The 12,411-nt window shown below is 46.7% G+C and overlaps 1 protein-coding gene across 2 annotated transcripts in view; it reads right to left on the minus strand.

Annotated features, from left to right (window-relative positions):
* Positions 1–11,214: 11,214 nt before the first annotated feature.
* The window catches only part of KLF3 (KLF transcription factor 3), a 69,826-nt gene continuing 68,629 nt past the window's right edge, over positions 11,215–12,411 (minus strand). For both annotated transcript variants that reach the window (XM_073646142.1, XM_073646135.1), the window contains exon 6: positions 11,215–12,202. In XM_073646142.1, coding sequence (XP_073502243.1) covers positions 12,021–12,202 — 182 coding nt within the window. In that variant the 3' untranslated portion in view covers positions 11,215–12,020. The remainder of the gene's footprint in view (positions 12,203–12,411) is intronic.

Raw genomic sequence — 12,411 nt, forward strand, 5'->3', positions numbered from 1 at the left:
TGAAAATATGAGTAGGTTAGATATATTTCACTTTCAAACAAAATAAACATTTTTTGGATAAAACTGGACAACCCCTTTAAAGAAGTTGTCCGGTACTTTTTTGAAATTGCCCAATGTATTCAGCATGTAGGCATAAGTATACTTGTAAATACCTTGTGTTGCAGATAATGCCTGTGAGCGGCGCTATCGGTGGCTGCTCACAAACATCATGTGACCCCGCGCTGACGTCACGACAAGTGAGGCGTGACTCAGCGCTGGGGTCCCCGCGGTGGCTGCTGGGTTGTGGACTAGGTTACCCCCCGCGTCACACCCAGCATCCACCTTGCGCTTTCCCAATGAATGGGGAGAGGGAGAGCGCGCGGTGGATGCCGGGTGTGACGCATGGGAATAACCCCACCCACAACCCAGCAGCCACCGGAGGAACGCGGTTGAGGGACCCTTGGCTGCAGCATGGACTTGTCGTGACGTCAGTGGATGTCAGCGCCGGCTGCAGCCGGGGGTCACGTGATGCCTGTGTGCGGCCAGTGATAGTGCCACTCACAGGCATTATTTGCAACATAAGGCATTTACAGAGATACTTATGCCCACATGCTGAATACATTGGGCAACTTAAAAAAAGTACCGGACAACCCCTTTAATAAATGAGACATGTCCTGATACTGATCCTTCACATTACTCTTGCATATAAATCACAATACCTGAGACTAGAACCACAGTTAGACTTTAATCAGTGTTGAATCTTCTGAAGAGTGGCCATCTTACCAAGGTAAGACCAATCAAACTTTCTCATAGTTGCTGAGAAATTAAAGTTCACTCTTCTTTGTAGAACTCCTTAAAGGGAAGGTGTCATCAAAAAAATGACCTATTATTTAAACACAAAAACCTAATTTAAATGTATATTTCTTTATTTTTGACATGGTTTTCTTTCCATATCACAATCTTTATTAATAATAAATTATTATTATTAATCTTGCAATTTTCACACTGGCCACTGGGGCTATATTAGACCCCAACTTCCTGTTTCAGGAAATCCAAAACAGGAAGTTGGAGTCTAATATAGCCTGTAGCGTCAGCGTCCCTGCCTCCTGCTAGGCAGGGACGCTGTTCCCCTCACCTCTCCACTCCGTGCCCGGCGTCCTCCTCCCGCTCTGCCGTCCTAAGGAGTCCCCGGCCAATGGCCGGAGGACCTCACCATATATAAGGCACCTCCTCCAAAATGGAGGTGCCCGAGCAATGTTGTTGCAAAGCCTTCACTCTGCTTCAGCCCTCAGGTCCCGTTACCAGTTACTTGCCAGTCACCTGCCAGATTCCTGCCTGTTACCTGCCAGTCACCTGCCAGATTCCTGCTGGTTACCTGCCAGTCACCTGCCAGATTCCTGCTTGATACCTGCCTGATATCCGTTTACCTGCTTGCAAGCCTGCGGTCCGACGGTCTGCCTTCCGACACCTGTCAGTCTGTCTATGGACCAGCCTGCCCGCTCACCTGGGAGCGCTCATCTGCTACCTGCCTGCTAGCCTACCTGGAGGCTCCGCCGTCACTTGCCGTGACCACCTGCCTGTCCAGAGACTCTTGCCTGCTCACCTGGGAGCGCTCACCTGCTACCTGTCTGCTAGCCTACCTGGAGGCTCTGCCGTCACTTGCCGTGACCACCTGCCTGTCCAGAGACTCTTGCCCGCTCACCTGGGAGCGCTCACCTGCTACCTGCCTGCTAGCCTACCTGGAGGCTCTGCCGTCACTTGCCGTGACCACCTGCCTGTCCAAGGACTCTCGCCCGCTCACCTGGGAGCGCTCACCAGCCACCTGCCTGCTGTCCTTCTACCCAGAGGCTGTCCCTGTCACTTGCCGTGAGTACCCGTCCTTCTATTCAGAGACTGTCCCTGTCACTTGCCGTGACTACCTGCCCTTCTACCCAGAGACTGTCCCTGTCACTTGCCGTGACTACCTGCCCTTCTACCCAGAGACTGTCCCTGTCACTTGCCGTGACTACCTGCCCGTCTTCCCTGGGAGCCACCCGCGTCCTTACAAGGACCGCCCCCTTGTATAGTTGCTCAGAGGTTCCGCCTCCCAGACCCGTTACATAGCCCCAGTGGCCAGAGTGAAAACTGCAAGATTTCTTATTATTATTATTTATTAAGACATTTGCTGCAATGAACAGACTCAGACCTTCTTTTCTATTGAAGCATCTAATGTGCGGGTGAAAGGTAATTGTGAAGGGAGGGGAGCAGGATCAGAAGTGATATCACCTATTGTGATTAGTAAATCCTGTCTTATCAGTTATTGTAATCCTGCCTCTGGTGATAATGAAGCTGCTGTAAATTCTTCCTGAAAAGACTGAGTCTAAAGGCCCCGTCACACTAAGCGACGGGGCCGACAACGATACGACCTGTCAGGGATCGTTGCTGCGTCGCTATGTGGTCACTGGTGAGATGTCAAACAGTCAGATCTTCCCAACGACGCAGCAACGATGCGGCGACCCGTAACGACCTGTATAACGATGCACGCCTATGTGTCTCTGTGTCTGAGTCGTTAACAAGGTCGTTGGTAAGGTGTCAAACACATCGATGCATGCTACCCAGCGGGACCTCAACGATCAAAGAAATGTCCAGACCATTCCGACACGACCAGCGATCTCACAGCAGGGGCCTGGTCGCTGCTAAGTGTCAAACGTAGCGAGATCGCTGCTGAGGTCGCTGTTGCGTCACAAAACTTGTGACTCAGCAGCGATCTCGCTTAGTGTGACGGGGGCTTTAAATAGCCCCAGTGGCCAGTGTGAAAATTGTAAGATTATTAACTTTGTATTTTTTAATACAAGGAACACAAAAAAACTAATTTAAACAATAGATCATTTTCTGGTGACACAATCCCTTTAAGGTCACATTCACACGTTCAGTATTTGGTCAGTATTTTCCATCAGTATTTGTAAGCCAAAACCAGGAGTGGAGCAATCAGAGGAAAAGTATAATAGAAACACGTCACCACTTCTGTATTTATCACCCACTCCTGGTTTTGACTTACAAATACTGATGTAAAATACTGACCAAATACTGAGTGTGTGACCGTGGTCTTAGCGACGAATCCATGTGCAGTTCTTTTGCTGCCCATCTCTAATCCTTGGTGACAAGTTACTTTACTCTTGGAATAATCTAGCAAGCTTTTGTCTAAGTGCCGATTATATTGAACGAGTGCTAGCTGTGGTTTTCACCGATAGCACTTGTACCCATGATATTCTACGGGGGTATGCTCACGTGTGATTTTTTTCCTTGGACCGAGTGGCCAGAGGAAAAAAATTGGAGACATGTCTGATTTCGATCCGAGTTATCAGCAATCAAGTCTACGGGTCTGTGAAAAATATCGGACAACAATTTGATGGAGTCCGATTTTCACGGACTGACAGAATGGAGAAGGTGGAAAAACTATTTTTCTCTCTCCATGTCATAGAAAAAACTGATACCATTCTGATCAAAATAATTGGACCATTTTTTCTCAGATGGAGAGAAAACGGTCCTGTGATCCCCACCCTTATAATGACACTCAGGAGCCCCAGAAGCCCCTCTACCATACGAGAAGGGTATGCCACATGTTAGGTATCAGGTTCTTTTGTAAGCTTTGCCTTTGAAGTTAATCAGTGGGAAAGAGATTAGTTACTTACCGGTAACGGGATTTCTCGGAGACCATGACAGCACCACGAGAGAGGGAATCCGCCCACCAAGGACAGGAAACCTACAGGCTTAAAAGGGGGTGGCCCTCCCTCTCGCCTCAGTTTGGATTACAGAGCATTGAGAGGACCGCCCGGTTAGTAGACATAGCAACATAATCATGAAACAAACAGTATATACATTTTCTTACAACACCAATGTGTGAGAATAAAGAATGAAAACAGATAAGAAGTGCTCCCAAAAAGGGGTGAAGGGAGGGAATATAAGGGTGCTGTCATGGTCTCCGAGAAATCCCGTTACCGGTAAGTAACTAATCTCTTTATCGGTCGACCATGACAGCACCACGAGAGAATTGCAGAGATGAAGATTCTAGGGAGGGACCACCGCTTGGAGCACCCTTCTCCCAAATGTGAGGTCAGACGAAGCACCCAGATCTAGTCTATAGTGCTTATAGAAGGTAGATGGAGAAGACCAGGTAGCTGCCTTACATATATCCTCCATCGAGACGCCAGACCTCTCCGCCCATGAGGTTGCCACCGCCCGGGTAGAGTGAGCTTTCAGGCCACGCGATGCTTCATCTCCGCTGGATACATAGGCTAGCGTAATGGCCTCCCTAATCCATCTAGCTATGGTGGATCTAGAGACCTTAAGCCCCTTCCCAACCCCCTGATAGGAGATAAATAAGGAACTCTCTCTCCTAAAGGGCTGAGTGACAGCAAGGTACCTAACCACACACCTTCTCACATCTAAAGCATGGAAATCTGCTTCTATCTGATTACTAGGGTTCGGACAAAAAGAGGGTAATATTACTTCCTGAAGTCTATGAAACCGGGAAGCTACCTTAGGCAAGTATGCTGGATCTGCTCTAAGAATTATTCTGTCGTCCAGAACCTGGGTGAAGGGAGGGCCAGAGGACAGAGCCTGAATATCACCAATCCTCCTAGCAGATGTTAGGGCTACAAGAAGCGCTGTTTTGAGGGTAATAGATCTCAGGGATACAGAATCTATTGGTTCAAAGGGTGCCCCAGCTAACGCTTTCAGAACCAGGTTTAGGTCCCATGGAACGACATTAGTTTTGGTAACCGGCCTGGACCTACCTACTGCTTTTATAAAGAGGGAAATCCAATAGTTTTCTGCGAGGACACAGTTATAGAGGGCACCTAGTGCCGACACTTGGACCTTCAAGGTGCTCGTTGCTAACCCCAGCTCGAAGCCCCTTTGTAGGAACTCTAAAATCTTCCCAATTGGCGCTCCCTTATCCACTGAAGATTTAGAAAAAGATAAAAACTTGTTCCAAACTTTTGCATAAATTTTGGTAGTGACAGGCTTTCTACTACGTAATAAAGTAGATACTAGACTCTGGGAAAAACCTTTTAGTTCTAGCAGGGGCCTCTCAAATTCCACGCCGTCAAGTGGAGGCCCGGAGCTTGCGGATGGAGCACTGGACCATGGCTGAGGAGATCCGGAACTTCGGCCAGGACCCAAGGGTCCGAGATGGACATGTTCCTCAGGCATGAGAACCAGGGTCTTTTGGGCCAAAAGGGGGTGATCAAGAGGACCCTTGCCTTGTCCTCTCTGATCTTTCTTAGCACCATAGGCAGAAGGTTTAACCGTGGGAAGGCATAGGCCAGACGGAAGTTCCAAGGGATTTGGAGAGCGTCTACTGTCAGGGGCCTTTCTCTCGGATATAGGGAGCAAAAAACCTTTGTCTTCCGGTTTTGATTTGTGGCGAAGAGATCCACCACCGGAAGACCCCATTTCCGGACTTATAGGGAAAAAATGTCCTGTTTTACTTCCCATTCGCCTTGCCTTAAAAAATGACGGCTTAAGAAGTCTGCCTTTGAATTTTCTTTCCCTTTGATGTGGAGGGCTGTTAAAGAGAGGAGATGGTGTTCCGAGATCTGAAAGAGATGATCCGCCACTCTCATTAGCGATCCAGCACGAGTACCCCCCTGATGGTTAATATAAGCTACTGCTATATTATTATCGGACAGGATCCTAATGTTCTTATTGTGAAGGAATGGTAAGAAATGATTAACAGCCCTATCAACTGCCAGTAGTTCCCTAGTATTAGAAGAAAGAGCTCTCTCAGCGTCCGACCAGAACCCCTGGGCAATCATATCCCCCAAGTGAGCTCCCCATCCATGTAGACTTGCGTCAGTTGTAATTATTTCAGATATTCTTACCACCCAGGGAACTCCTCGAGACAAGTTTTCTAAATTCACCCACCACTGTAGAGAGTCAATAGACCGGGGAGATAGGAACATCCGTCTCTCCAAGTGCCCATGTAACGAGACCTCATTCTGTAGGACGTCCCACTGTAAAACTCTGGAGTGGTATTGTGCCCACATTACCCGCGGCAGACAAGATATCAGGGTACCAAGTAAGGACATTGCAGCCCTAAGGGACATGACCGGGTTCGCAAGAGCTCCTTCCACCAGCCTTTTGATCTTCTGTTTTTTGGCTTCTGGAAGGAAACACATCTGGAGGTCTGAGTCTAGCATGATACCTAGGAACTGCTGTACTCTCGAAGGGACTACCCTGGATTTCTCCAGATTTAGGATCCAGCCCAGGCCTTCCAGAATAGAGGAGACCAATTTAAGATGGGAGAGACATTGAGAGGCTGAGTCTCCAATGATCAAAAAATCATCTAAGTAAGGGATAATTAACACATTATGTTCCCGTACATGAGCCATCACCTCCGCTATCACCTTCGTAAATATTCTAGGGGCTATAGCGAGACCGAATGGCAAGGCCGCAAATTGGAAATGTCTGATTTCATCCCCTATGACCAAGGCCACTCTAAGGTATTTTTGGAAGCTTCTGTGTATAGGTATATGGTAATATGCGTCCTTTAGATCCAATACTACCATGTTACAGCCTGAGAACAATAGTTTTATAGTAGACTTAATGGACTCCATTTTAAAGGTGGGAATTAACAAAAATTTATTCAGGGCCTTAAGGTTAACAATACACCTAAAGGATCCGTCAGGTTTAGTGACCAAAAACAACGGTGAGTAGAACCCCAGTCCCTTCTCTGCTATCGGGACCTCCACTAAGATGGCCTTATGGATCAGATTCAGGACCTCCACTTGTAGGGCCATCTGCTCCCGTGTTGAGGACCGGTTTGGGGTCAGGACGAACCTCCCACGAGGGACTCGCTGAAAGTCGAGTCTCAGGCCGGAACCTACCAGACCAAGGATCCAATTATTAGAAGAGATATTTGTCCAGGCAGGTAAGAAGCCCAATAACCTCCCCCCTACCTGGACCGCGAGTCATTGGCTCGGTTTTCGGGGGCCTTGGCTAGCAGAAGAGGATCCGAACAGGAGCCCTTTACCTTTCGGTCTACGGTCTTCCCATTTATCCTGACCCTTCTGGCGCTTATTACGTAGAAACGTTCTTTTCTGAAAAGGACGTTTGTACGTGGGGGCAGATAGGTTAGGAAAGCCCTTTTTTGTGTCACTTGCTCTATCCAGTAGCTCATCCAGAACCGACCCAAAGAGATGTCCCCCTTCACAAGGGATAGCGCAGAGTCTTGTCCTCGCATGAATGTCCCCCGGCCAACATTTTTGCCACAAAGCTCTCCGGGCCGAGTTAGACATGGCGGCCGACCTTGCTGCTAATCTGACGGAATCTGCTGATGCGTCCGCCAGAAAGGCTGCCGCCCCCTGAAGAAGAGACATGTCCGCCAAGATTTCCTTCCTGGGGTTATTGTTTTTAAGATGGGCTTCCAGCTGGTCCAGCCAGATCATTAGGGACCTGGCGGTACAAGTAGCTGCCACCGCGGGTTTTAGGGCTCCCGCCGAAGTCTCCCAGGTCCCTCTAAGGAAAGAATCAGCCTTTCTATCCAGGGGGTCTTTAAGAGCTCCCATATCATCAAACGGAAGGGAGGAACTCTTAGAGGCTTTGGAAATGGCCACATCAATCTTGGGGGCTTTTTCCCAGGAGGAAGAGGCAGGTTCCTCAAAGGGGTACTTCCTTTTGAAGAATGGAGGTAGAGCGCCCTTCCTTTCCGTTTTTTTCCATTCGCTAAGGATTAAGCCCTGGATTTTTTCGTTCAACGGAAAACTCCTTCTCTTCCTTTGACCCAGCCCCCCGAACATAACGTCCTGAACTGACTTCTCCTGCCTGGCCTCTGTGATGCCCATGGTGGACCGAACCATTTTAATCAATCTGTCCACTTCACCAAGGGGGAAGCAATTTTGTCCCACACCACTATCAGAGGAGGAAGCAGAGGAAAAGTCTGCACTATCTGAATCCGACTCATGGGGAGAGGATAGGGGGTCATCCAAGACTAAGGGGATCTCACAGTCCGAGTTCATTTTCTCTTTAACTCTCTTGGAGAGGACCTTGTGAATCTCTGTTTTAACTAAGGTTTTTAAACCAGAAGCTAGAGCAGGACCCTCTTCTGCCAGTGTCTGGTTTATGCACAACTGACATAATTTTTTAGGATATCCGTCAGGAAGAAGAGACTTGCATAGCGCACACTGTATATGCTTTGCCTTGGCGGTACATTTCTTCCCCTGATAAAATATGGAAGGGGAGAAGGGATACCATATTACTAAGTGAACTTACTCGAAGATCACTTACCCAGGCGACTCAGGAAGAAAAAACAGCTGGTACCGGATTGGAGGAAGGACCCTTCTCAGCTGGGGGACCTTCCCTAGAGGCTGCAGATTCGTCCGTTCTACCAGAGGTATGGTGACCAGACCTAGACCCCGAGCTCCGTTTTCCTGAGGACCGGCTACCAGGACCACGTGCGCGATGCGTTTTTTGGGGCTCCCCAGACAGCTGCTGAGATGGTGAAGATGGTGGCTGCTCAACCTGCTGCTGCTGCAACTGGACACCTTCAGACTCCATAATGAAAGAATGAAGGTTTGGGAAGCACTGAGCCATGTTACCTGATAGGTTAAATAGGTACTGGCTCCTCCCCTCTAGCAGCGCCTCAGCACACTCTATTTTTTATTTTTTTATTTTTTTGAATTTCGGGCTCTTTTGCACATGATCGCCGAGTCGCGGTGACGTCATCGGGCCGCGACTTACCGAAACCCGGAAGTACGCGCCGCACGAGCTTTGCGTGAGGACGCATGCTGTCAGCGCTTCCACAGGTAAGCCGCGCTTTCGCGATGTACCGCGCTGCGTTCACCCAGGCAGGGTGAGGGGACACAATCACCTTGGCCCTCGCCCCCCCCCTCCCCATACTTACGGAGGGTGATGGTGGGCTGTCACCCCCACTTGGAATGCAGACCCCACCGCACTTTTGGGGCTCAGCCAGGGCCTACACTCCCACGGGAGGCGCACCTGGCTGAGGCAGAAAAAGGGGATGCCACCCCAGACAGGGGCGCAGCCCCACTGCAACCCAAAAAAAAAAAAAAAAAAGAGAACCGCCAGTGCCTCAGGATGCTGTGCCTCTCCCATATAGGGGCGCACGAGCATCGGCCAACGCTGGAGCTGCCGTCCCCAGACAGGGGCGCAGAATCACAGCCGTCGCCATCCATGTTTTACGCCTGCGACCGGCTTCCTCCATCAAGGACAGGAAACCAAACTGAGGCGAGAGGGAGGGCCGCCCCCTTTTAAGCCTGTAGGTTTCCTGTCCTTGGTGGGCGGATTCCCTCTCTCGTGGTGCTGTCATGGTCGACCGATAAAAATATATATTTTATGCTCTGCAATGTTCTGTAGATTTTTAAGTTGAAAAGTAATGTTTTCAGTGGCTTGCAGGATGTTCTAGTTATGTCCTTGTTCACATCTGTATTTTTTGCCTTTCATACAGTAAGCTACATCACTTTACCCCAGTGATGTACAGTGGTGGCCAAAAGTATTGGCACCCCTGCAATTCTGTCAGATAATACTCAGTTTCTTCCTGAAAATGATTGCAATCACAAATTCTTTGGTATTATTATCTTCATTTAATTTGTCTTCAATGACAAAACACAAAAAGAATTGTCCTAAAGCCAAATTGGATATAATTCCACACCAAACCTAAAAAAGGGGGTGGACAAAAGTATTGGCACTGTTTGAAAAATCATGTGATGCTTCTCTAATTCGTGTAATTAGCAGCACCTGTAACTTACCTGTGGCACCTAACAGGTGTTGGCAATAACTAAATCACACTTGCAGCCAGTTAACATGGATTAAAGTTGACTCAGCCTCTGTCCTGTGTCCTTGTGTGTACCACATTGAGCATGGAGAAAAGAAAGAAGACCAAAGAACTGTCTGAGGACTTAAGAAACCAAATTGTGAGGAAGCATGAGCAATCTCAAGGCTACAAGTCCATCTCCAAAGACCTGAATGTTCCTGTGTCTTCCGTGTGCAGTGTCATCAAGAAGTTTAAAGCCCATGGCACTGTGGCTAACCTCCCTAGATGTGGACGGAAAAGAAAAATTGACGAGAGATTTCAACGCAAGATTGTGCGGATGGTGGATAAAGAACCTCGACTAACATCCAAACAAGTTCAAGTTGTCCTGCAGTCCGAGGGTACAACAGTGTCAACCCGTACTATCCGTCGGCGTCTGAATGAAAAGGGACTGTATGGTAGGATACCCAGGAAGACCCCACTTCTTACCCCGAGACATAAAATAGCTAGGCTGGAGTTTGCCAAAACTTACCTGAGAAAGCCTAAAACGTTTTGGAAGAATGTTCTCTGGTCAGATGAGACAAAAGTAGAGCTTTTTGGGAAAAAGCATCAACATAGAGTGTACAGGAAAAAAAAAGAGGCATTCAAAGAAAAGAACACGGTCCCTACAGTCAAACATAGCGGAGGTTCCCTGATGTTTTGGGGTTGCTTTGCTGCCTCTGGCACTGGACTGCTTGACCGTGTGCATGGCATTATGAAGTCTGAAGACTACCAACAAATTTTGCAGCATAATGTAGGGCACAGTGTGAGAAAGCTGGGTCTCCCTCAGAGGTCATGGGTCTTCCAGCAGGACAATGCCCAAAACACACTTCCAAAAGCACTATAAAATGGTTTGAGAGAAAGCACTGGAGACTTCTAAGGTGGCCAGCAATGAGTCCAGACCTGAATCCCATAGAACACCTGTGGAGAGATCTCAAAATGGCAGTTTGGAGAAGGCACCCTTCAAATATCAGGGACCTGGAGCAGTTTGCCAAAGAAGAATGGTCTACAATTCCAGCAGAGCATTGTAAGAAACTTATTGATGGTTACCAGAAGCGGTTGTTCACAGTTATTTTGGCTAAAGGTTGTGCAACCAAGTATTAGGCTGAGGGTGCCAATACTTTTGTCTGGCCCATTTTTGGAGTTTTGTGTGAAATGATCAATGATTTGATTTTTGCTTCATTCTCTTTTGTGTTTTTTCATTGAAGACAAATTAAATGAAGATAATAATAAAGAATTTGTGATTGCAATCATTTTCAGGAAGAAACTGAGTATTATCTGACAGAATTGCAGGGGTGCCAATACTTTTGGCCACCACTGTATAATGGGGTCCAGCGGTGCCGGAATCTACAACAAAGCCTTCGACATAAATGTGAATATAACCTTGTACCAGTAGGGTAATTTTTAATTCCAGGCATTGAATGTCTTTTTACTTTGACCCAATATTTTCTTTAAAAATATATATATTTTTAATATTATTCAAGTACATTTCACATCATAATAAATGGCATAGACAAATTGTACATTTTTTGTATAGGTAGATAGATACATAGGATGGATACATGGGCTGTTTAGAAAAACAGGTAGAACCTCAAATTGATTCTGATTAAGGCACAGACCGAGAGGATAAACCCGAAAAATAACTGTGCATTACAAACCAAACCAATTACTCAACAAAATTACATATATTTATGTTTTTCATTTTACATTTTTTTGTCTCGTAAAAGTGCACTTTTTTTTTTGCATTCAGGCATCATGGCATACAAAACAAAGAACCGACACAATCCTTACTGTTCCAAGACAGTTTTGTTCTTTTTGTTTTTTTAGGAAATGTATTTAATGATGGACAAAACAAGATAAAATAAAAAAAAGAATAACATTGTAGCACTAATGAATGTGTGAGGAATGTGGCAAGACGAAGCAAACTAGGCATGGTGTTTATAATTAAATATAGGTATAAGTTATCTCATATAGATATATGGCTTGAAAGTACACGTGAAGCAGTAAATTGTCCATTTTCTGTATTTCCTGAGGTGTAATTAGGAGCAGGAAGTTACTGCTTAGCCGCTGTATTACAAGAAAAAAAAAAAAAAGAGAAAACAAAATAAAAAGTTCACATTCTTAGGTCTGACCCGTGGTGAGTATGAGGTTAAAAGAATAAAATCTACTGACTGGAATTGTATAGATTCAGACCAGCTGAATCCAGAATTATGTGTATAAAAAAAAAAATCCAAAAAGACAAAAAAAAAGTTTAAACGAGCATGTGTCTCTTTCTATGGAGGGCAAGGTGATCGGAACGGGAGAAGCTGCGGTCACAGTCTGGACACTGAAATGGTTTGATTCCAGTGTGTTTACGGAAATGCCGAGTCAGTTCGTCAGAGCGGGCAAACTTCCACGTGCATCCTTCCCATGTACACTGATAAGGTTTTTCCCCTGTGGAAGAGAACAGGAAGATCAGTTAAGTGCACAAAGTAGCAGGTTGAGTACAAGCGATATTAGATTTTGTATTTTTTTGCAATATGAACAATGAAAGAGTGGGGGGGGGGGGGGGGGGGGAAGTAATCACTTTCCAAATCAGCAACCATCCTGAAGAAGAAAACAACAGCTGCAAAGAACTGCTGAGGAGGTCAAAATGTTTAGGA

Source organism: Phyllobates terribilis, unplaced genomic scaffold (assembly GCF_046119375.1).
Source record: "Phyllobates terribilis strain yellow unplaced genomic scaffold, ASM4611937v1 Scaffold_1__5_contigs__length_1240528914, whole genome shotgun sequence".
In the NCBI taxonomy this organism is placed as follows: Eukaryota; Metazoa; Chordata; class Amphibia; order Anura; family Dendrobatidae; genus Phyllobates; species Phyllobates terribilis.